This window comes from Leuciscus leuciscus (assembly GCF_965113295.1).
Source record: "Leuciscus leuciscus genome assembly, chromosome: 15".
Taxonomy (NCBI): Eukaryota; Metazoa; Chordata; class Actinopteri; order Cypriniformes; family Leuciscidae; genus Leuciscus; species Leuciscus leuciscus.
Genome location: NC_138739.1, coordinates 11,656,853 through 11,679,514, shown reverse-complemented (window position 1 = coordinate 11,679,514; position 22,662 = coordinate 11,656,853). Strand labels below are relative to the sequence as shown.

The window sequence follows — 22,662 nt, the reverse complement described above, 5'->3', positions numbered from 1 at the left end:
TATTTCCATGAAGACCAACACAATCTACCAGCTAGTTAGTTACCATTAGTTAATAATGGCGCACACACCAGTACATTGACGAGCGCAAACCTTAGTAAATCACCTTGAGTGATTCATTTAAATATTCTCCTCACATAAATTTTGCGTCTGAAAGGGAAACTCCTACAAAACCATATGCAATAATTTAGTTAGTTTATCATTTAAATCATTCAAAATTTTACTGGTATTAATAACGACTAGTGAAATCTAGGATTCGTGACACAATGACTCTGTGAGCGATGAGAGTTTCACCTGATCCTCTTCTCTCCATCATTTCCTGATTCTCTTCAGTGTGCCTCTCAATGAAAGTATCTAATTGAGTCTGACTCTGATTTAAGGACGTATCCTCCTCCTCAAAGGACTGTCATTCAGATCACATGGTGAGTTATCACAAGTCATCATTCTCCTGTAAGAAAACACAGATTCACAGAAGGTTAAAGGTGAACTAAGTAACTTTTTTACCTTAACTGAACAGCTTCGGAGTCATTGGAATGGTTATATTACTTATTTCGGGTTGAATGGTGGTCGTTTCGCACCCCCCTGGTGCCCGTGAGCGGAAAATCCGCACTTGCAACTTTGAGACGGCGGGGCGCCGGCCGCCACGGCAGGAAGTATCGCGTGATATCAGGTCTCGCGATGTAAACAATTGCTTTACGGCCAAAAGAAATCTGCTAAAATGCTGTCATTATTGCGCTCCCTCACGCTGTCCGAACCCGAATGAAGAAGACGTTTTAAAGAATGTCCCATCTGCTTTGATGTCGTTGATCTACTAGCCTCTGGTGTCTGAGAATCACCAACGAGTTTTTACAACAGTGTTGTCAAATATCTATTCCGAAGCTGTGGGGGGAGCTCTAGAGAGAAACCTGCGAGCAAAAAGCGAGAATACAGCGAAGAAATCCCGAAGCTACTGAGTGCTGCTTTAAAGTGATGAGAAGGATTGATGTTTCAGTTACACAAACACTACAGACTTGGATTTTTTTTTTTTTTCTGTTGTTCATACAGAGGATTTCAGTTCATAAATATTTAACACCATCTTAAACTGCATTACATCTTTTGTACCACAGTAATAGAAACTTGAAGTATAGTGAGTTCAATATCACATTTAAATTGCTTAGTTAACTTAAGTTAACAGTTAACTTAAACTGTTATATTGGTGTTTTAGAATAAGATGCTAGCTATCTGAAAAATATTTACACTTTATGTTATCTGGCAGTTATTAGTGTTTTTGATTGATTTGACTGCCTCACCGGTGAATATCTGCTTCTGTAGTGTTAAATAGAAAGGATAATAACTAATTAAATCTCATATATCTTGCTAAATCAGCTGTATGTAATACTTACATTCTGTGCTGCTGGTGTATAGGTCCTGCTGTGTCGATAGTAAATCACAGCAGCAGTTACAGCTAAAAACACCAGCAGAACACCAACAACTATTCCTGCTACAGCTCCTGAAGACAAACCTGAACCTGGAACAGCTACAGAGAAACAGACATTATTACGAGACAGTGAATGATAATCCACCTAGTATTTACCAATATCTTAGATGGATATTTAAACCTATCTACTTTATTCATCAGTTATTTACGGATTAATGGCTTCATCTGTTGTCTTTAGAAACAGCAGCTAAAACAACATCAGCACTGAGAGATCAACAGGAAACAAAGCACTTTTTTTAGTTCACGAGTTCACTCTTACATCAATTAAACAGAGTAAAGATTATGCGTATTTGGCGTGCTGTCCGGGGGCAGGGCTCCGAGCTTGGAATTTGCCCGAACCCAGAGTACTCCCTTTCCCCCCCAGACCCAGAGTACTCCTCCCCCTCTCCTGTTTTTTTTTTTTTTTTTTTTTTTAAACAGTCCAGTGCCCATTTATTGGGTTGATTTAAAATATTGAACTGTTCATTTAATTCCTCAAAGGAAAATGCATTGAATGGCTGATTTATACTCACCAATGACAGTAATATTGAATCTCTTCACTCTAGTGATGCTGAATCTGCTGTTGTTGATGATGATCTGTAGTTTATATTCTCCAGAGTCTGTGTTTCTGGTGTTTGAGATGTTCAGAGATCCAGTCTGATGATCCAGCTTCAGTCTGTCTCTGAATCTCTCTTTACACTGAACATCTGTACAGATCTTACTCTGATCTCCAGTGATTTCAGCGATGAGAGTGTCATTAAAATACCACGTCATCACATCATTTGTGTTGTTTATTACACCAGTGTATAAAGTAACAGATTCTCCCTCCTTTCTCTTCACTTCTTCTTGTTCAGCAGCAGAAACACCTGAAACACAAACTAACAGATGCTGGATCTTGTTTTGAGGGACAGACACTGTAACGGTCACCAGCTGGAGTGCCCTTGAGAACCACCAGAGGGCACTCCACACCCGACTATTGTCACTCTCTCACTAACTACAATTCCCATAACTCACTGCCCGGACTAATTGCATTCACCTGTGTCTCATCATCCTTGTTAGTTTCAGCCTATTTATTCCTTGTTCATTCATTCAATCATTGCGAAGTTTTGTTTAGTGTCACACTGCAACTCTGAGCGTTTTTCCTGGTTTTCTTGTTTCTTGGTTTTCGGATTTCTTGCCTGTTCCTTGGATTACTCTCTTGCCTCTGACCCCTGCCTGTCTTGTTTTGTTTTTGTTTGTTTGTTTGGACTGCCTACCTGTGTTTTGACCCACTGCCTGTTTATTGGATTACGTGTCTGGATGGCCGAAACGTCTGAAACGTTTTCAATACTGATATATATATATGTAAATCTACAACATTTTCTAGTGTTTTGAAGAAATTCTTTATGCTGCATGTGCATACATTTAAAGAAAAAACACAAATATAACATTAATGATGTGATTTAAATGTACAAGACATGCTTTTAACATGACTCACCATGAACAGTAACATTGAAGGTCTTTTCACTGTCGCTGCTGCCGATGCTGATCTTCAGTTTATAAACTCCAGAGTCTGTGTCTGTGATGTTCATGATGATCAGAGATCCAGTCTGATGATCCAGCTTCAGTCTGTCTCTGAATCTATCAGTATCATTATTGCACTGAACATCTGTACAGATCTTACTCTGATCTCTATTGATTTGAGCGATGCGAGTGTAATTAAAATACCATCTAATTCTGTCTTGTTGGTTTGTTTGAACACCAGAGTTTAGAGTGACTGAATCTCCCTCCTTCACAAACACTGAAACTGTATCAGCACCAGAAGCTCCTGTAGAAGAAATCAACAGTTCATTATTAGCCAAGCAACATTATACAACAGTAAATGAATGTGAAAATGTTCTTAAAGATTGTGTGTAGAGAAATATGTCGGGATTCATAATGTAACAATTAAACAAACAGCAGAAAAACATTATTGATTTACAGGCCCTGCTCATGGAGATCGAGCTTCTTGCAGAGTTCAGATCCAATCCTGATCAAAAACTCCTGTCTGTAATTATCAAGGGCTCATGAAGATCTTAATTATCTGTTTCAGTTGTTTTTGACCATGGTTGGAGCTGAAATTTACAAGAAGTTAGATCTCCAGGAACAGAATTGGGTCTACAGCATGAGATCCAGCAATGTTGTGACAATCTGACAAATTTCAAAAACACATTGTGCACAGAAAGTTCACTTCACAACGACCCCATCATAAAGGACATCTCAATTCTCTAACTGCACTGCGAGGAGGCGAGGAACGAGGAGTGGGGATACACAGGTGTTTCCTATGCAGGAGTCTTCGGCTGCGTCCGAAAACGTAGGCAGTGACTTGTTGTCTCATTTCTCTATCAGGCAATGACTTTGCCAGCAGTGTCTGCACACGAAGGTTACTCGCGAAACTGATTTCAGACACACTTCTGAGGCAGTGTTATGTTTAATGATCTACAGCAAAATAGAGCGAGCTTAGGAGAAAACTAAGTGAATATTTAATGACTACAATGGTAATTTCTCGCTAGAAATGACATAAGTGGAAAACGTTGATCAAAAATTTATATTTACACACAAACTGATGACCAGCCGCAACTTTCAGACGCCATCTTTATGTTTCTAGCTCAACCTTCACAGAATGGAAAGCACATGATTGTGGGATATCAAAGGCAACAAAGGATAGATCTATCCTGCCTTCAAAAATCGATCAGATGAAGGAATCTCAGGAGATAGGAAGTGAAACTAACATTGCATTCGGACGTCTGATGCCTTCCGACCTTGAAATGTGTCCTCCGAAAGCAGCATTTATCAGTTTTTGAAAGCTGATAGCTATTCTCCTTCCCATTCATATTTGTCACAAACATTTTAATGTATGTTTTACCATTGCAGTTTAAATAAACCACACATCTTATATATTTAGCAGGGCATCTTGCTTTATTATTAATTATTATAAAAAATAAAAAATATAACCAAACTTCAACAATATAAGGCCAGATCCTTTGAGCGCAGCTGATAACGCTGTGGAGTGACACTCGTATGAGTCAAATAACAACACCCACTGCAAAAAAAAAAAAAAAAAAAAAATGTGAAATGCATTTCTGTTGAATATAAATCGATTAAATAAGAGAGACTAAAACATAAGCTTAATATCTTACCATGATTGATGAAACACACGAGAAATAAAGGCAACAGAAGCTTCATTTCCACCACTTTTCATTTAAAACATCATTGCATCTTTTGATACGCAATAGCGCTGTGGTCCTCATCTGCATTGACGTCGACGCGAAAGTGAAAGTAATATTTTGGGATGCTTATCCACGCACTGTATCTATAGCGCGATGACGTAGTGACGCTTCGTCATGTTGTTTGATCTTTACGATCACATAATTGTTGCAAAAATAATATTATTTTGTAGAGTTTACAATGTTGTATTTGTGGGGTGAAACGCAGCACTCGATTATGTGTCCCCGCGCCCTCAACGTGTTTAACCCTCTACTGCATAGTGTTGCCCCCAGGCAACGGAAAGTTTTCTTAAGCCCTATGTTCAGTACATTTTTCTTTAAATGATTGCAACCAATTAGAATGTTTCAAAAAGTATCAAAGAACAGTCCAATAAGGTTTGGGAGTCACTATCAAGCACCATTTGAAGGCGGGATGTCCTTTTCTGACACATGGTCACAGGAGCACATAGTGTGAGATGAAAGCAAGATTTTTTGCTTTAGTAATCTTATTTAAAATGACATGAACTGTACATAAAAAATATGTGTGTGTATGAAGGTGTAGAGAAGCCTTTTGGCAGGTTTTGTGAAGTTTTTATTTTATTTTGCATGTTCACAAATTTGTTTTTTTCTTTTTGTTGCCTCAGGGCAAGTGTGATAAGGGGTAGCCTACTTTTCAAGGATGTCTTGGACAATACCTCACAATGGCAAATTAATGTGTTACAAGTATGCTAGTGCACATTTGCTAATTTCATTCGTTTTTGTTACACACACACACACACACATACACGCACAAATTATGTTGAAAAGTCAGTCTTGATTAAAACGCTTTCAAAACCCATTTTTTGGTTACATCTCACCCCAGAGAATGTTTAACCCTATGGGGTAAATTGTAACATTTCACTCCTCCTGTTTGCAACTAAACCATGCATTTTATGTTTGTTCTGCAAGATAATAGCTATAGCTCAAACTTGTAAGTTTGAATCACATTTTGAATGAAAAGCAACATGAGTCAAACACAAGAAGCGTTTATGAACCTTATTTTGTCCAGCAAAAGACACTTAATAACTAGTTTGTTTTACTCCAAACTCACTTCATAACATCAGTCGAGTGTTTGAAATAGCATTTTAATTAGCATTGATTAGATTAGTTTAATTAAAATTGCATTATAAATATACTTTATTATTATGGAAATAACTGAGGAGGCTTGAAGAACACAGATAAATCATGTATTGTTGTAGTTGTGTGTTTATTACATTATGTTTAATCATTCAAAGCATTTCTTTCTATCTTCTTTTTATTCAGTTATATGATGTCCATATACATATGATGTATAAATATGATGCCCATAGGGGATTTCCTGTAACAACATGTGTCATATTACTTACTATTACTGAGGCATATTTGGAGTTTCTGCACAAGGGCGCAAAACCCAGCAAAACAAACCTGTTATTTAAAAAAAAAAAAAATGTTTTATAAAATTCATTTTAAAGTGCAAATTGCAATTTAAAAATGATTTTTTTCTCCAAATCATGCAACCCTACCCAGCAAAGAGAGAACGTTGGCACATCGTACCCAACCTTCTAACAACGTTTTTAACAACATGGCCAAAAAGTTGCTAAAACTACGTTGAGTGGTGAAGGTTGTTACGGAGTTGTCACAATGTTGACATTAAACCACCGTTGAACTTGAGGGCCATTGCTTAAGGTTGTGACAAGGGTGTCTGGACAACATATGTACTCGTCACTGCCCTGAAGCGCGAAAATCAGCCTTTTAAATTTCAACCACCTGTTGGGCCTTCTCATTCTTCATCGATCAAGGATACTTGAGTTTTGCTTTTAATTTACCTCAATAAGATACATCATTATTCAAACACAACTTACAATGTCCTTGTCTAATATGACATTTATTTGTTCTTTCAAACTGGAGGGACAGAACAACGTTAGCTGATAAATCAAGGAGTTTGTGATCTTGGGTAAATTACAGTATCAGTTTATGCTAATGTAAGCTATGTTTATTTTAGTATTCAGACATCCTTTAATCCTTACCATTAGGAAAAGTGTTGAACATCTTCTGGTCAGGTATGACAATTATTTCAACTATATGCCAAAAGTTATAAGACATAATGAAGTCAAAATTTCTTTGATGAGAAAATTGACATTTCAGCACTCCTTGAACAGACAGCAACTTAAAGGTGCAGTGTGTAATTTTTAGCGGCATCTAGTGGTGAGGTTGAAAATTGCAACCAGCAGAAGTTACGGGCCGACAGGAAAAGATGTAGTCGTCTGAGACAGCAGAAAGTAGCCAGTTAAGCAAAGTGGTTTCTTTACAAAGGTAAATTAAGAAATTAGATTTACTTAATTATTCAGTAAATCGATATGTTATTGTGAATATTATTGTCACTTGTTCATCATTGTTTCAGTGTTTTATTCGCTGACTTTAGCTAGCTTCTTTGCACACAAAACATAACATGGTAAATGGGGGATAACTAGCCTATATCTAGCATAAAAAAATTAATTGTCAGGACGTCGTCTAGCAGTTGATGAATGTTGCGCAACAACATTGCTACAGCCCTGTCACGTCTTACTATTGGCCAGCATCACACACATGACCAGCGTCGGCCAATAGTGAGCCTACGTTCTTCTTACCAGAACCAGGAAGTATGACCATATTAGCCCAGTTCTGTCAACACTGCACTGGCTCCCTATTAAACATTGTATACATTTTAAAATATTGCTGTTTACTTACAAAGCACTAAATGGTTTAGCTCCGCAGTACTTGAGTGAGCTCTTAACGCATTATAGTCCTTCACATCTATTGCGCTCTCAAAATTTCGGCTAGTTGATAATACCTAGAATATCAAAATCGACTGCTGGCGGTAGATCCTTTTCCTATTTAGCACCAAAACTTTGGAACAGTCTTCCTAACATTGTCCGGGAAGCAGACACACTCTGTCAGTTCAAAGCTAGACTAAAAACACATCTCTTTGACCTAGCATACACATAACACACTATAGACTTCTATAATTCAATGTTAGGCTGCATAGATTAGGTCAGCCGGAACCGGGAACACTTCCCATAAATCCTGATGTACTCGTTACATCATAAGAAGAATGGCGTCTATGCTAATATTAGTCTCTCTGTTTATCCAGAGGTTTACCGCAGTCCACCGGATCCAGGCCGTATCCAGATCTGATGAAGAACCTGCGCCTGGACGCGGCGACAACACAGTCCTGAAGTGTCAACTAGTCTCTCCCCTGTGAAGGCCTCCCTTTATCTCTGTACAGATAAAGCGTTGTCGGGATAATTCCGGTTCATGTGGCAACGCGGAAGCGATAAAACATTTGTATTATAAATTTTAAGGCCAGACAAGTAGTATGTTGAGGGTTGATTTGTAGGGAAGGACTATACGCCTGTGCACATATATTCAAACGCACATACTTATAGACTGAACTCGTAATACGCATGTGCACGCCATCGCCGTTCTCACTGGTTCGCGTTTTTGAAGTTTGCGCAGAAAGAACTTAAGAGTTTTCTGTTAAAACAGTGTTCTGTTAGCAGCCCCTAAGTTAATAACTAATGCTCGTTGTGACGGAAGTGAATCAATCAAACTAACTTTAGCTGGATAATTACTTTATTCTAGAGCTGCTATAAAGCCACAACACTTTTTTAAATTTCCTATTATCTCTGTAAAGCTGCTTTGGAACAATCTACATTGTTAAAAGCGCTATAGAAATGAAGATGACTTGACTTGACTTGACTTGACTACATTCTGACGTACAACCCAGATGCGCTGCGCTGTTACACTACGTGAACTCACTCAGAGGCCCACACAGAAGAAAATTAATAGTTGAATAAAGTTGTTATTTTTGTTGTTGTTTTTTTGCGCACAAAAAGAATTCTTGTCGGACTACTTTAAAAATTGTCTTAAAATTGTCTTTCTGGGCTGGCAATTTTCAATTACAATAGAAGCCGGAGGAGTGAGACAGCTCTCAGATTTCATCAAAAAATATCTTAATTTGTGTTCTGAAGATGAATGAAAGTCTTACGGTGTTGGAACAACATAATGGGTGAGTAATTACCGACAGAATTTTCATTTTTGATTTAAATACACAGTGATAATGACAACATAACGAACAGGTGTGATGATTAAATGAGTGTCCATGACAACTGGTGACAGGAAATGAGGAACAAATGAAACATAGGAAACACAGATAACTGATGAATACAAGCTAAAAGTCCATGAGAACTAAACTAAACACATATTGTGACAATTAAAATACAAGTAAAGAGAAAAAAACATCTCTGAATGTCACTGCAAAAATATCACTTAACACATTAATGATGTGATTTAAATGTAAAAGACTTGCTTTTAACAAAGCCTTACCATGAACAGAAACACTGAAGTGCTTTTTTAAACGGATTCTCCCACTTATGCTGATAATCCTTAGTTCATAAACTCCAGCGTTTGAGGTTCTGATGTTTTTGATCCAGTCTTATGATCCAGATTCAGGCTGTCTCTTATTCTCTCATTAAACCAAGTATGACACTTAAAACCTTTACATGTCCTACTCCCGTATCCATGGATTTGAGGAATACGACTGTCATTAAAACGCCATCTAATTATTTCTCTTCGGACTCGATTAACACCAGTGTGTAGAATGACTGAATCTTCCTCCATCATAAACACTGACACCCCATCTACTGACACCCCATCTGATCCAATACCAAACAAACCTGAAGAAGAAATGTTAATTAAGAGTTAATTAACAGTTAATTAAGAGCCAAATAAAATCATACAACAGGAAAGTGCTGTGCAAATGTTTTTCTATAGATCATAAAGACTGAGTAGAGAAATATGTCTTGATTTATAATGTAACATGCAAACAAACAGTAGAAGAATAAATATCTCCTCATATCCTATACATTCAATGATACACAAATGATGCCAAAATGTATACACAAATGTATACACTGAAGAGACAGTTTCTTAATATGGAAAGTGGATTGTACCATGTGTAAGCATGAGTTATTCATTCCATTTTAAACATAAGCAACATGTTTTCTACTTACAAGGAAGTTGTAAGTCCCTCAGTGGTGTATTTAAGCTCAATCCTTACTGTACTAACTCCAGAAAAAACACTGAGAAACACATAGACCTGGCATGAATACAACATCTTCTCAAGTTTCTCTCCTATGCTGACATATGAAGAATGTTTTTCATGGTAAGATAACTGGTGTCCGGTCCCGTGAATCAAATAATAATGGGGAACAGGCTTAATTCCAAGTCTACACGGTCTAAATGTATGCTTATAAATATATGTCGTCTTTTGAAGGCGTATGACCATAAAATGTTTGTTCAATCATTGTGTTCGGTCCGAATGGTCCTATAGCATGTGTTCCCTGTCAGTCAATGTGTGTTTGCATACACACTGCCCATTCAGGCTGTTTGCACGGACATAAGTCATCAGCGCGTTCACATACGCTGTCAGACAGAGTGAGAATGGCAGGCAAGCAGCAACAGCCTAACTTTTCTTCTGAACCGACAACAATCTATCTATCTCTTAACATTCACAGAGGCACACATGTAAAGTCAGAATTTTGACAAGAAAATACACAATTACCACTTATGTGGGGTTTAATGGAAAAGTAATGTACGATAGTATAATATAATTTTTGATAATCATATTTCACTAACATTCTTTTAAAGCAGGATTAACATTTGAATGAGAACAAAATGTTCTAGTACTTTGCCAAAGTGTAATAACGGGTGCAGATTACAAGACAAGATAGCTTTCTGAAAGTAAATATATATATATATATAAATATATATAATCAAAAGTTTCAAATGTACTTCTGCCCAGTAAAAGAGGAGGGGGTTTACTGAATTGCATTTATGAACAACCAATCATATTACAAAAAAATATATAATTAAATCATGCCACCTTTGCCATGCACACCTATATAACTATATAAACTGCTGTACTCTTTTTGTCATGAGGATTTCCTGTGATTGGAACGAGGTCCTCAGGCTGTGATTAAAGCACATTCAAAGGCATTATCTGAAGTCTGTCTGTTTACTGCTGCACAGCAGGTTAGTGCAAAACTAGAGACCTTATTCATGAGTGAAAGTGTTCATAGAGAAAGACGTCGTCCGACTCAGGAATGAAAACCGGAGGATAATCTGGATTGGTCGTACCAGTCGTAGGTGTCTGGTAGACACTTGGACCATGGGTGTCTGGTCTATGAGACACCATTACTTAAGTCACAGGAATTTCTACCACAGTACCAAGGCCAAAAAAGTGAAAAAGTATTGTCACTAAATGAGACTCACCAGTGACAGAAACAGTGAAGTGTCAAATGATGTTGCTGCTGCCACTGTTGATCTGTAGTTTATGTTCTCCAGAGTCTGTGTTTCTGGTGTTTGTGATGGTCAGAGATCCAGTCTGATGATCCAGCTTCAGTCTGTCCCTGAATCTCTCTTTACACTGAACATCTGTACAGATCTTACTCTGATCTCCAGTGATTTCAGTGATGAGAGTGTCATTAAAATACCATTTCATCAAATCATTTGTGTTTATTACACCAGGCAAAAAGTGACAGATTCTCCCTCCCTCACTAACTTTCTTTTCATTTGATCTTGTTCAGCAGCAGAAACACCTGAAACACAAACCAACAGATGCTGGAGGATCTTTTTGCTAAAAACAACAAACTATAACATGGAATAACTGTGGATATGAAAGGGATTTTCATGCTCTTTATTCACTTTCAGTAAGCAACATGTCTCTACAACATGTTGTGTTTATGAACATATTTAGCATCTTTTTTCTTTTCTTTTTTTTTTACATCAATTCCTCTTCACTTTGGATTAAGAGTTAAATATGATTTATAACACGTGTATAAAAACAGAAAATAAGAAAATATGATCAGATATTGTTTGAGAAACTAGCAGATTAACAAAAACACACCAATGGAAAAACAAAACAGGTTAAATAATAGTGAACAAAATTTGTAGTTAAATCTACCATATCCCCTTAGAAACAAATGAATGTGTTTTTGAAGAAATTATCTTGTACAGTGTGTAAATTAATATGCAGCTAAAGAGAAATAACACCTCTGAATATCACTGTGAATAAAAATAGCACTAAGCACATGCAGTTTGCAGTTTAAATGTACATGACTTGCTTTTTAACATAAAGACTCATGAACAGAAACACTGAAGCGCTTTATACTAATCATGCTGCTGCTGTCCTTTAGATAATAAACTCCAGAGTCTGTAGTTGTGGCGTCTGTGATGGTCAGAGATCCCGTCTGATGATCCAGCTCCAGTCTGTGTCTGAATCTCTCAGTACACTGAACATCCATGTGGAATGGGAATCTTCCATAGGTTCTTTCCCCGTTAATGGTCAGAGATGCTGGGATAAGCTCCAGCATCCCTGTGCTTTTACAGTGGTTAATCCATCTGGACCATAGATATAAGCATTGCTCTTCACTGAGCTTACTAAGATCTATAATTATTTTTTCCCTGAAAAGGGTCCAAGATGCTGGGATAGGCTCCAGCATCTTTGTGATTTTACAGTGGGTAAATATCTCTGGATGATGTCTGGACAATGGATAGAAGCATGGCTCTTCACTGAGCTTAATAAAATATTCAGGAACGTCAGCTATGCTACTGGACTGAAAATACCAAGTCCATCTGTCTCGTTGGTTTGTTTGAACACCAGTGAGTAGAGTGACTGAATCTCCCTCCATCACTGACACTGACACGCCTTCTGATCCAACAATGTAAAACCCTAGAAGAAGAAATGAACAGTTAATTATAAGCCAAATAACATTCTACAACAGGAAAGTGCAGTGAAAATGTTTACCCATATCAATACTTAAGGAAATTGTGCTATTTTCCAAGACATGGAGATAAAATTGTTTTTTTGTTTTTTAAACATATCGTCATTATTTTTAATCCTGCTATTTTAGTCTCCCACATAAATAGCTGTACATCTACAGGGACACATTTTCAAGATTTTGGCCATAATGTTTTACATTCACGACTCTGAAACTGATCTGGGCTGCGATTGAAACTGCTACGTTCGTTTTTGGTCCATGCAACTCTTCACAATTCCATTTTCAGACAATACAGTGCAAATGCAAACATTTCAAAAAGTGAAAGCACACATACATTTTAATTTTTTCCGGTTAATTCATCAATGAATAATTCTCCGTTTCTGTCCTTTTTTTTTTTCATTTTACTTTTGCTAAATTTTTTACTCCAAAAATTATCATTTGAATAACCTAAATTAAAACTAACTGATTTTCTTTCTTTCCTTATGTCTTTTTAGAAGAAAAAAAATCTGTCTGATGTAAAGCAAATATAGGGGAGAGCGGGGCACATACACTTTTTGACTTTCTCGGTTTGTGTAAATTCACTTATTATTATTTTTATAAATATATACAAGATACAATGAAATACAATTAACTTTTTTATATAAAATAATGGATTTTTTTAATAATTAAAAATAAACGCCAACACACCGCAAAACACAGCATAGTTCAAAACATAATAATCATAATAATTAATAATTGGTTAACATTCACTCGCAGTCTTTATTCACCTATTTCTCATGTTTTCTTAAAAGAATTAATACAAGTATGGAATACAATAACATAGTTCTAATAGGAGCACATTGGCAGTGTGACAACATGCCCCCGCCTGCTCAACTGGGATTTAAACCCTGTCTTCTGTTGGTAAACCTGACCAGCATTACAGAACTATCTAAACTGTTAAATAACATATTGGAAATTAAAATAATATCAGATTTGTCTAATTTTAAATAAACACAAAAACAGAGATGAAAAAAATTACTTAAGACATTTATTTGTGCTATGATTAAATAAATGTCCAGTGATATCTTCAGAAGATAATTTTTTGTAAATTTTGGAGCATTTTTTTTTCTCTCTACATAGTGTTATGGCAACTAGTAAATACACTAAAGTTTCGTCATGCTACTAGCATGTGTGGGAAGTTTTAAACCATGTGTTACAACTAGCCCTGCTCACCCCTAACCGATAAGTTAGCCTACTAAGAAAAACTACGTCAAGTTTGTTTTTATCGTTGATAGTAACATTAAAGTCTTACCAAAATCACACACACGTAGGCAGAACGACAATAAGAGCAAAATCGAGGCGACATGCTTCATTTTAACAATTTTTGGAAATGTGCTCCGTGTTAGCCTACTCCATTTCACTAGTTAAAGTGAAAGTAATAATTTAGGAGGCTCCCTATGCACTGTGGCGCGATGACGTGGCCAGTGTTGTGTTCCTGTGAAAAACTGTTCTAGTGGGTGGAGTAATCATGAATATTCATTATATTCCCCCTGTTGTGGCAGGGAACTACACTGCGACCTTTTGAAATGCCATTGCGACCCTAATTTTTAATGGGTCGCAAATGTATCACTGATTATTTTTGTACCTATGTTTTAGGCAATATGCTCTGATTTACTATGAGCATTTATTAAAACAGAAATGTGTATTTTAAGAATACGTTTTATAACGTGCTCTGAGCATTCAACACATCAAGTTGGCTTCAGCCCCGCGACCGTTACTTAGATTAAAACGTACCATTGTATCAGTGCTGCGCGAGCTCTCTCTCACACACACAAACGGACGCGCGCACACAGAGAGAAGATAATTGTAAAATGAAAATTGACGGGCTATAGTTTACATTTTGTTCTTGCTTGTTTTTTTGTTTTTTCTGTCAAAATGTCAGAAAGCATTTTGTATTATCCATCCGTGTTTTTAAAATTCGTTAAATGACGTTTTACAACACAGCTAGCCCTCTTTATATGTCGGATTCGTCTAACTTAGCCTACTTGGTATTATTTTTAGAATAAGTGATTCGTTACGCTATTATTGGACTCATGTCTATTCATTGTCAACTGTTTTCTATAAATATGTTTGTATTGGCTAACATTTATGCAGCTAATGCGTGTCCTGTTTAAAATGTGCAATGTTCAAACGCAAAGACAGCACGTCACAAATAGAAGCTCTTTTCCCTGTGCTATTTAGTATCATATTTGGATATTGGAATAATAAATTAAGTAGCCTATCTTAATTATACACCTGTTTTTTGTTTTTTGTTTTTTTTACTGTTTTCTAGGGGTTTCTTCATTTTAGACAAGTTGACCAGCACACATTATATGCAATGCAATGCAATATAATGCATGTGTGTCCTATCTGTGACATATTTTGCACACAGGTAAAGGTGCCCAACATAAGTCATTTCTAAAGTAAAAAAAAAAAAAAAAAAAAAGTGTTTTGGAAAATATCTCTTTATTTGATAATCAGTAAATTTGTTTTCTATACAGAGATATCGGTATCGGCCATATCAGCAATATTAATATCGGTTATTATCGGTATCGTCCACAATTTTCACATAGGTGCATCACTACTTAAGAGTTCAGGAGTCTGCCCATCTGTGCCAACCATAGCATGTTGAAATCCATTTTGCACTTTATTGTGTACTGTATTTTCTATTGCAGTAAATCTATCCCAACCAATGTTAAAGAAAACAAAAACAAGAAGGCATGTGGTTTAAAAGATGGCAAGTAAAATAAAAAGCACATCTGTATGCAATACAGTTTCATTATTGTTCATTATTATCCAGAGCGGCTTACTATAAATAATTTGTGCGACCAAATCATGTTTTGCGCCAGTAACTGAAAAAGTTAGTAGCGCAAGTGCCACCAGTGGAAAAGGTTAGTGTAGTTCCCTGTGTGGGTGTGGCCTTGAAACAACACGCAAACGAGTGGAACTGAAAATATCAGTGCACGCTCCTCAAATCTTAATTTGTTTAACGGACTATTTCAGGATAAGTCAAGTCAAGTTTATTTGTATAGCGCTTTTCACAATACAGATTGTATCAAAGCAGCTTCACAGTATTAAATTTAAATAATACAACAAAGTTTGTTTCAAGAGGAATTTATTGATTTAGGTAAAGGATTTAATAAAAGAAAATTACGCGTCATCCAATCTTTTATATCTTTAACACACTCTGTCAATTTGGAAAATGTAGCGTTTTCATCACGGCCGGATGAAAACGCTACATTTTCCAAATTGACAGAGTGTGTTAAAGATATAAAAGATTGGATGACGCGTAATTTTCTTTTATTAAATCCAGACAAGACAGAGGTAATACTTATCGGTTCAAAAAAACGCCCACAAAACCTCGCACAATACAACTTTAACATCATAGGATGTCCTGTTACTTTATCCTCTACAGTAAAAGACCTGGGTGTTATACTCGATTGCAACCTGTCTTTTGAAAATCATATTTCATATGTTACAAAAACAGCCTTTTTCCACCTTAGAAACATTGCTAAGCTACGTAATATGCTATCAGTTTCTGATGCAGAAAAGTTAGTTCATGCATTCATGACCTCGAGACTGGATTACTGTAATGCTTTATTAGCTGGTTGTCCTGCATCCTCAATAAACAAGCTACAGTTAGTCCAAAATGCCGCCGCTAGAGTTCTTACGAGATCAAGAAAATATGATCATATAACACCGATTTTATCATCACTGCATTGGTTACCTATAAAGTTCCGTATTAATTACAAGGTATTGCTACTGACTTATAAAGCCCTAAACGGCTTAGCTCCAGTCTATTTAACGGATCTTCTATCGCCCTATAATCCATCGCGCTCTTTAAGATCACTAAATTCAAGGCTTTTGGTCATACCTAGGATATCCAGAACCACCAAAGGAGGGAGAGCATTTTCACATTTGGCTCCAAAACTCTGGAATAGTCTTCCTGATACTGTTCGTTGCTCAGACTCGCTCTCCCAGTTTAAAACTAGATTAAAGTCGCATCTCTTCAGCCAGGCATTCATATAATCCTACAGTTCAAACTTCAATCCGGCCTCTATCCAATGCCAGAGGAGAACTGGCCCCCGACTGAGCCTGGGTTCTCCCAAGGTTTTTTTTTCTCCATTAAGGCACCTGATGGAGTTTTAGGACACCATTAGGTCACTTGATGGAGTTTTTCGGTTCCTTGCCACTGTTGCCTTTGGCTTGCTCAGTTGGGGATATTTTGGGGATATTTAATTTAATTTTATCAATCAATAAATTCCTCTTGAAACAAACTTTGTTGTATTATTTTAATTTAATACTGTGAAGCTGCTTTGATGCAATCTGTATTGTGAAAAGCGCTATACAAATAAACTTGACTTGACTTGACTATTTCGAAAAGGTAAGCTAAGGAAGTTTCACTGTTAATCATTAAATCCAACCGTTTACATTTTCAAAACATTTTTATTGTGTCAAAAACAGTCCCTCAAGGATTAAATGAGCCAATAACTGAGCAATTCTTTAAAAATGTGCCATTGTGCAAAACACACACACACAGGTTATCTAGAAAGCAGGTTATGTGATACCCGGGTATGTTTAAAGGTGACCTATTATGCCATTTTCACATAATGTACGTATTATACATCTCTGATGTCCTCAGAATGTGTCTGTGAAGTTTCAGCTCAAAATACCACCCAGATTTATGGTATAGCTTGTCAAAGTTGCACCTTTTTGGGTGTGAGGGAAAACCTCCCGGATATCTGATAGGAGAATGGTGATGATTGGAGTGATTTGACAGCTGACCGCGTCAGCTGATCGCGGCCTATGCCTACGTGGCCTCAATATTTAATTTTGCATTTAAAATATTTTTGGTAACACTTTACTTGAAGGGGTGTGCATAAGACTGACATGATACCTTCATAATCATGACATATGTCATGAATACGAAGGAGGTTTTGCATGTTTATGACAACTGTCATTAACTGTCATTCGCTCAATTATGACATTTTTAATGCAAATATGACATTGTTTGAGATGTCTTTGTTATGACAACTTGACATAAACCAATACATCATAACCTGTCCGTGTCTTTGTCATGAAAACTTGACATTACCAAGACAACATAAATATGTCATAAACATGACATAGCAGATTAATTATCAAACTTAAGAAACTACTTAGCTTTATTGATTGAATTTGTCATTAAAATGATATTTTAATGACAAATTCAATTTTTGAGGTCAAGAAACATATTCATGACACAGTTATAATGGCCTCATGACAGCCAATGTCAAAACCAACCACATAACAGTTTAATGTATTGTTAACCCATAAAGTGGTTTCTTAAGTTTGATCATTAATCTGCTATGTCATGTTTATGACATATTTATGTTGTCTTGGTATTGTCAAGTTGTTATGACACTGACAGGTTATGATGTTTTGGTTTTATGTCAAGTTGTCATGACAAAGACATCTCAAACAATGTCATATTTGCATAAAAAATGTCATAATTGAGCGAATGACACTTAATGTCATACACATGCATAAAACCTCCTTCATATTCATGACATACTGTATGTCATGTCATGATTATGAAGGTGTCATGTCAGTCGTATGCACACCCCTTCAAGTAAAGTGTTACCATATTTTTAAATGTAATTTATTCTTCCCTCTTTCTGAAAACATCTTGGCGATACGGCAGCCATCGAGTGAGTCAGCCCTGTAAACCTGTTGGTCAGTGGAAATATGCACGCGGTCTCATCCAAGATGATGTCCCACTGGCAGAGGCCTTATTTGAACCAGCAGATTATCTAATTACTTCTCTGAACTGTATGTATTGAAAGTATGCCTGGTTCAGAATGTTATATTTCAACTGAATTTGGTGTGTTAGATTTTTAATAGATAAGATAGTGAACTATCTTTTAAACTAACCATGATTCTAACATCTAAACTTTACTTCCTTTTTCAGGCCTATTCTAACACTCTGAAACACAATGTACTAAACATTCTGTTCTTTCTAAGAACAGGACTATGGAAAATTCTGAAGTGCTGACCATGACAATATCAAAAATATAATGTCTGTAGTATGTCATGATATATTGAGCAATCAACTGAACTCTTAAAACTTCCCACTTATTTTTGATGATTCAAGATCATTTTGCTTATGCCAGTAACAGAGGGGAAAAGGGTGGGGGCTTGCTTTCCCAATTGAACCAATCATATTGGTAGAAGGTGACATGTTAGTCACGATGATTTTATTTGTTGTCTCTATTCTATAAAACATGTTGTTTACGTGTTTTCTGGTGAGATTCTCAATGGAATTTGTCTGAGATCTCCCGACCGTGATTAAAGCATTTAGAGGACATTTGCTATAGTATAAATATTATAGGACGTGGTTAGGTTTAGGGAAAAATCCCCCACATTGGTCAAAGGTTTTAAGCAGGCCAATTATTCAATAACATTTAGCAAAAATAATAAAACAAGAACAGTAAATGACACAAAGGAGTACATTAAAGGGTGTGATACATTTTTAATAATGAACAGCAGGTGAATTTCTATATGATAAACTAAAAAGTTTATGTATGCTATGCTATTGGTAAATTACATTAAAACAACATTTTATACATCACAATAACACCAAAAGATGTGATACAAAAAGTAAAAACAGACGTATCCTTTCAGAGAATTAACTCAAACCAAAAGTGAGAGGTATTGTCCTGTATGAACACTAACAACAATTCCACAGATACATTTTGATCATCGTTTTTTGGGGACATTTTCATACACAGCCTCCATCTTTGATTTCTGAAAGAAAACAAAGACATGATCAGGAACCTGCAGATGCAACATAACTATTTCTATGAAATAATGTGAAATAATTCACTAATATAGATATTAAACTGCTACTAGAGAATAGATTCTAACATGGAGCAGCAAGAGGAAGACATTAAAGCTCTGAAAGATTTTCATGATAGCCATACGGTCATCTGAGCTGATAATGATTGTCTTCACACAAAAGCAACAGCAACGATTGTTGTTGCATGTCTACAAAGCAACCAATGGCTGCTAAAGCTGCCTTTCAGCTCAGAATAATGATAAACCACAGAGCAGCTGTGGCTGGGAGGACACACTTCAGCACAGCTAACATGAGTTAACACTGCTTTCTATTTCAACTTGCTAGTAGGACTAATGTCCTACTTTCTTTCCAAAGACAATCTAACAATATAAAACTTACGTAGTATGGATTATTTTAGAATAACAAACTAATTTGCAATTAGAAGTGTTTACATATATTTCATACAAATATTATTTAAACTGGGAGGCCAGAGATAGATCACAGACTATATTTTTACATGCATAATGAAAATAGCCATAACAATTCATTCATGATGTGTAAATAAAAAACTGTATTGTAGGTGGACAGCAGCACATCTAAAATTGAAATGGACTGTCCGTAAACTAAAGACGTGTCGCAGTGTAACGTCACAATGTTACTGGTAATAACAGGAACATATAAAAGGGCACCTAAGTTACACATCATCAGCTTTTTTTGTTTTCAGGAGCTGTTTGTTGTAGTGTGTGGCAATAGAAAGCAGGTTTTAGGAAGCTCAAGCTCTGTTATCTGCTTTGGGGCAGAGCACATTCGTTCAGTTCTCAAGGGAGTTGAAGGCGTTCACTGCGAAAAGATTTACGTGAATTAGCTCCACTCACGCTTATCCTTTTTCTCGAGAATAGAGGATAGAGTAGCGAGCATCTGCACCCCTCAGTTCGTTCATGGGGGTCACAGGTTGAGCTGGCAAAGAAGTTCAGAAGGGGGTTTCCCATTTATTTCCCATCCCATCTCCTCTTGCCAGTTCAAGTGATCTGTTAGATTCTGCTAGATTCAATCAGAGAACTTGTTGATGGCGAGATCCAGCTCTGAGGAGCTTGATGTGATGGTAGTAGGCCGTGATATTGAGATTCCTCCGTCAGCCCTGCATATGGGGAGTTGCTTGATATAATTGCCACGTTGAATGTGACTTGCACTCGTGAATAGCAGGAAGTCGCTTGTGGCCTGATTGGATCAGCGCTTCATCTGTGAGCCTTCAATTCCTTCCCGATCTTCACACTAAGATGGAGAGGGTCTGGAAGAAACTATAATAGGCATGCATTTTTTCCCTTTCAGCATTAAAATGATTCTAATGTGGAGGAATTATGTGAACAGGGTATGTGAGGATGCTCCCTATGGAACAGACGACAGCTAGCTATCTCTCACAGGGTTAGGTATCCTCACTGAGGGCTCCGGTCTTACCATCAAAGCCATGTCAGACCACCTTGCGGCTCGTGGGTAAGGAATATGGGGCAGCGGGGTAGGCTCAGGGTTGAGGAAGCAAGACCTCAGGAAGGTGAACACTCATAGACATAAATGAAACCTCTTCTTTTCAGTTTCCTGTGTCAATCACTAGATTGGGGTTGGTAAATGATGCATGAAATTATATTTCTCATCATTCCAGTATTTTGGCTTGGAGGTGCTGGAGTCATTCCTTGTCGGGCTTGTGTTGGTTTTAGCAATCGTTTTTGAAAGGAACAGAGTTAGAACAGGTCACATTTATTTTCAGAACTGCTCTCTCTGTCACCTGATACATATATTATGCAAACAGTAGTATAGTGTGCCCCCCTGTGGGTGGTTGCTATAATCGACGTGAAGCTTGATGAATGGGGTTGCATTGGACAAATGCTTTTGTCCCACACTACCATTTACAGTCCTCTCCAATCATTCAGATTGAAGGGTTAATGCATCTCTTTACTATAGTCTGTCATGATGTCAGTTTGTTTTGATTCCTGTTCTTGTCTGTGTTTGTTTCATCTGGTAATTAGGTCAGGTCTAGTTGGTTGTTCTGTTCTTGTTCTTGTTCTGGAAATTATTTTGTGAAGTTTGAGTTTAATTTGGTGGTGGTGGCGCAATGGATAAGACACATGCCTTTGGTGTGAGAGACCCGGGTTCGAATCCACTGTGAGACACCAATGTGTCCCTGAGCAAGACACTTAACCCCTAGTTGCTCCAGAGGCGTGCGACCTCTGACATATATAGCAATTGTAAGTCGCTTTGTATAAAAGCGTCAGCTAAATGAATAAATGTAAAAATGTAAATGTAAATTTTGAATAAAGCTGCTGCAGTTAGATCCTGTTTCATGTCTGCTGCAGCCACCATGTAACAGAAGAACTGACAACAAAATGGATTTAGCAGCAGCAAAGTTGTTCAGACTGCGCCAGGGAACACGCTCGCTCAAAGACCACGCTCGCTTTTTGGACATTTCAATTTCCAGCAACCTGTGATAGCTCCAGCCCCTGACCAGAGTCCTGTGATGGATCCAGCCCCTGACCAGAGTCCTGTGATGGATCCAGCCCCTGACCAGAGTCCTTTGATGGATCCAGCCCCTGACCAGAGTCCTGTGATGGATCCAGCCCCTGACCAGAGTCCTGTGATGGATCCAGCCCCAGAGTTCAGCCTAGAGCTCTGCCCAGTGCCCGCTTGAGCCCCTGAGTTCACTCCCGCCAATGAGCCCGCTCCAGAGTCCTCCCTAGCCCAGAAACCTCCCAAGATTTTTTTTTTTTTTTTTTTTGGCTATACATCCCCAGCCACAGTGGCCAAGCCTGGCTCCCATGGCAAGGCCACGAAGGCTGAGCCTCCCTGGCCCCCTGAACTGTTGGCGCAGTCCTGACTCCCTAAACTCCCTGAGCCACCCCGGAGGCTCTGTCTCATGAGCAATGTCTCATTCCCATTCTTAGGGAACCTGGTTGATAAATCATTGCTTTTGATACATTTTAAAAACATTTTCTATGTGCTAATAAACGTTGACTTGTAAAAATTTATTTTTTAGGCCTGCAAATTTAAAATAGCCCTTTAAAAGTGAAAAACAGTACACAGCCACCCTCGTCTGTTCACTGACCATCTGATGGTGCACACAAAGCTTTGATAAGACTAACTGAATGAAACTTCTTGCAACAATGTCATAAATGGTATTACCATTTTTGGTGTTGTTGGCTTACTCGATGCTGAATCAGTTCTGCCTTCCTCCTGGGTCTGAACTGCATTAACAATAATCACAGATGTGTTAAAAAATATGTGTCTTAAAAAACATAAATATTTGTACAGATTAATTGCTTG

The 22,662-nt window shown here is 37.3% G+C and overlaps 3 protein-coding genes and 1 long non-coding RNA gene across 6 annotated transcripts in view; all 4 read right to left on the bottom strand.

Moving 5' to 3' along the window:
• Positions 1-3,275, bottom strand: part of LOC309474958 (uncharacterized protein) — a gene marked incomplete at its 3' end in the record, with an annotated part of 42,626 nt that extends 39,351 nt beyond the window's left edge. Inside the window, exon 1 of the mRNA XM_082137577.1 lies at positions 2,931-3,275. Within this exon, the coding sequence (XP_081993703.1) occupies positions 2,931-3,024 (94 nt within the window). The remainder of the gene's footprint in view (positions 1-2,930) is intronic.
• On the bottom strand, positions 32-9,370 carry LOC309476314 (uncharacterized protein). Of its 3 annotated transcripts, none has more exons than XM_082139607.1 (4): positions 9,061-9,370; positions 1,987-2,319; positions 1,380-1,513; positions 32-445 (listed from the first exon to the last, which is right to left on the bottom strand). In XM_082139607.1, exons 2-4 carry the CDS (start codon positions 2,225-2,227, stop codon positions 428-430), a joined length of 393 nt encoding a protein of 130 aa, XP_081995733.1. In that variant the 5' UTR covers positions 2,228-2,319; positions 9,061-9,370; the 3' UTR covers positions 32-427. The 3 variants fall into 3 exon arrangements, with proteins under 3 accessions (XP_081995733.1, XP_081995734.1, XP_081995735.1); XM_082139608.1 differs by having other exon boundaries at positions 32-442; XM_082139609.1 differs by having other exon boundaries at positions 1,380-1,504.
• Positions 9,371-9,391: 21 nt separating this feature from the next.
• Positions 9,392-13,963, bottom strand: LOC309476371. The gene is made up of 3 exons (XR_014198072.1): positions 13,807-13,963; positions 11,008-12,466; positions 9,392-9,410 (listed from the first exon to the last, which is right to left on the bottom strand). It is a non-coding gene; the product is annotated as an uncharacterized lncRNA (long non-coding RNA).
• Positions 13,964-19,250: 5,287 nt separating this feature from the next.
• The window catches only part of LOC309476142 (CD48 antigen-like), a 37,905-nt gene continuing 34,493 nt past the window's right edge, over positions 19,251-22,662 (bottom strand). Inside the window, exons 5-6 of the mRNA XM_082139361.1 lie at positions 22,522-22,583; positions 19,251-19,319 (exon numbers count right to left, since the gene is read on the bottom strand). Of these exons, the coding sequence (XP_081995487.1) occupies positions 19,272-19,319; positions 22,522-22,583 (110 nt within the window). The 3' untranslated portion in view covers positions 19,251-19,271. The remainder of the gene's footprint in view (positions 19,320-22,521; positions 22,584-22,662) is intronic.

Bases quoted from the DNA above. Each gene is read 5' to 3' on its own strand.
- LOC309476314 (XM_082139607.1), bottom strand. From the start codon at position 2,227: ATGACGTGGTATTTTAATGACACTCTCATCGCTGAAATCACTGGAGAT. The intron at 1,514-1,986 runs GTGAGTATAAAT...GTTTCTCTGTAG, and splicing joins ATTCAATATTACTGTCATTG to CTGTTCCAGGTTCAGGTTTG.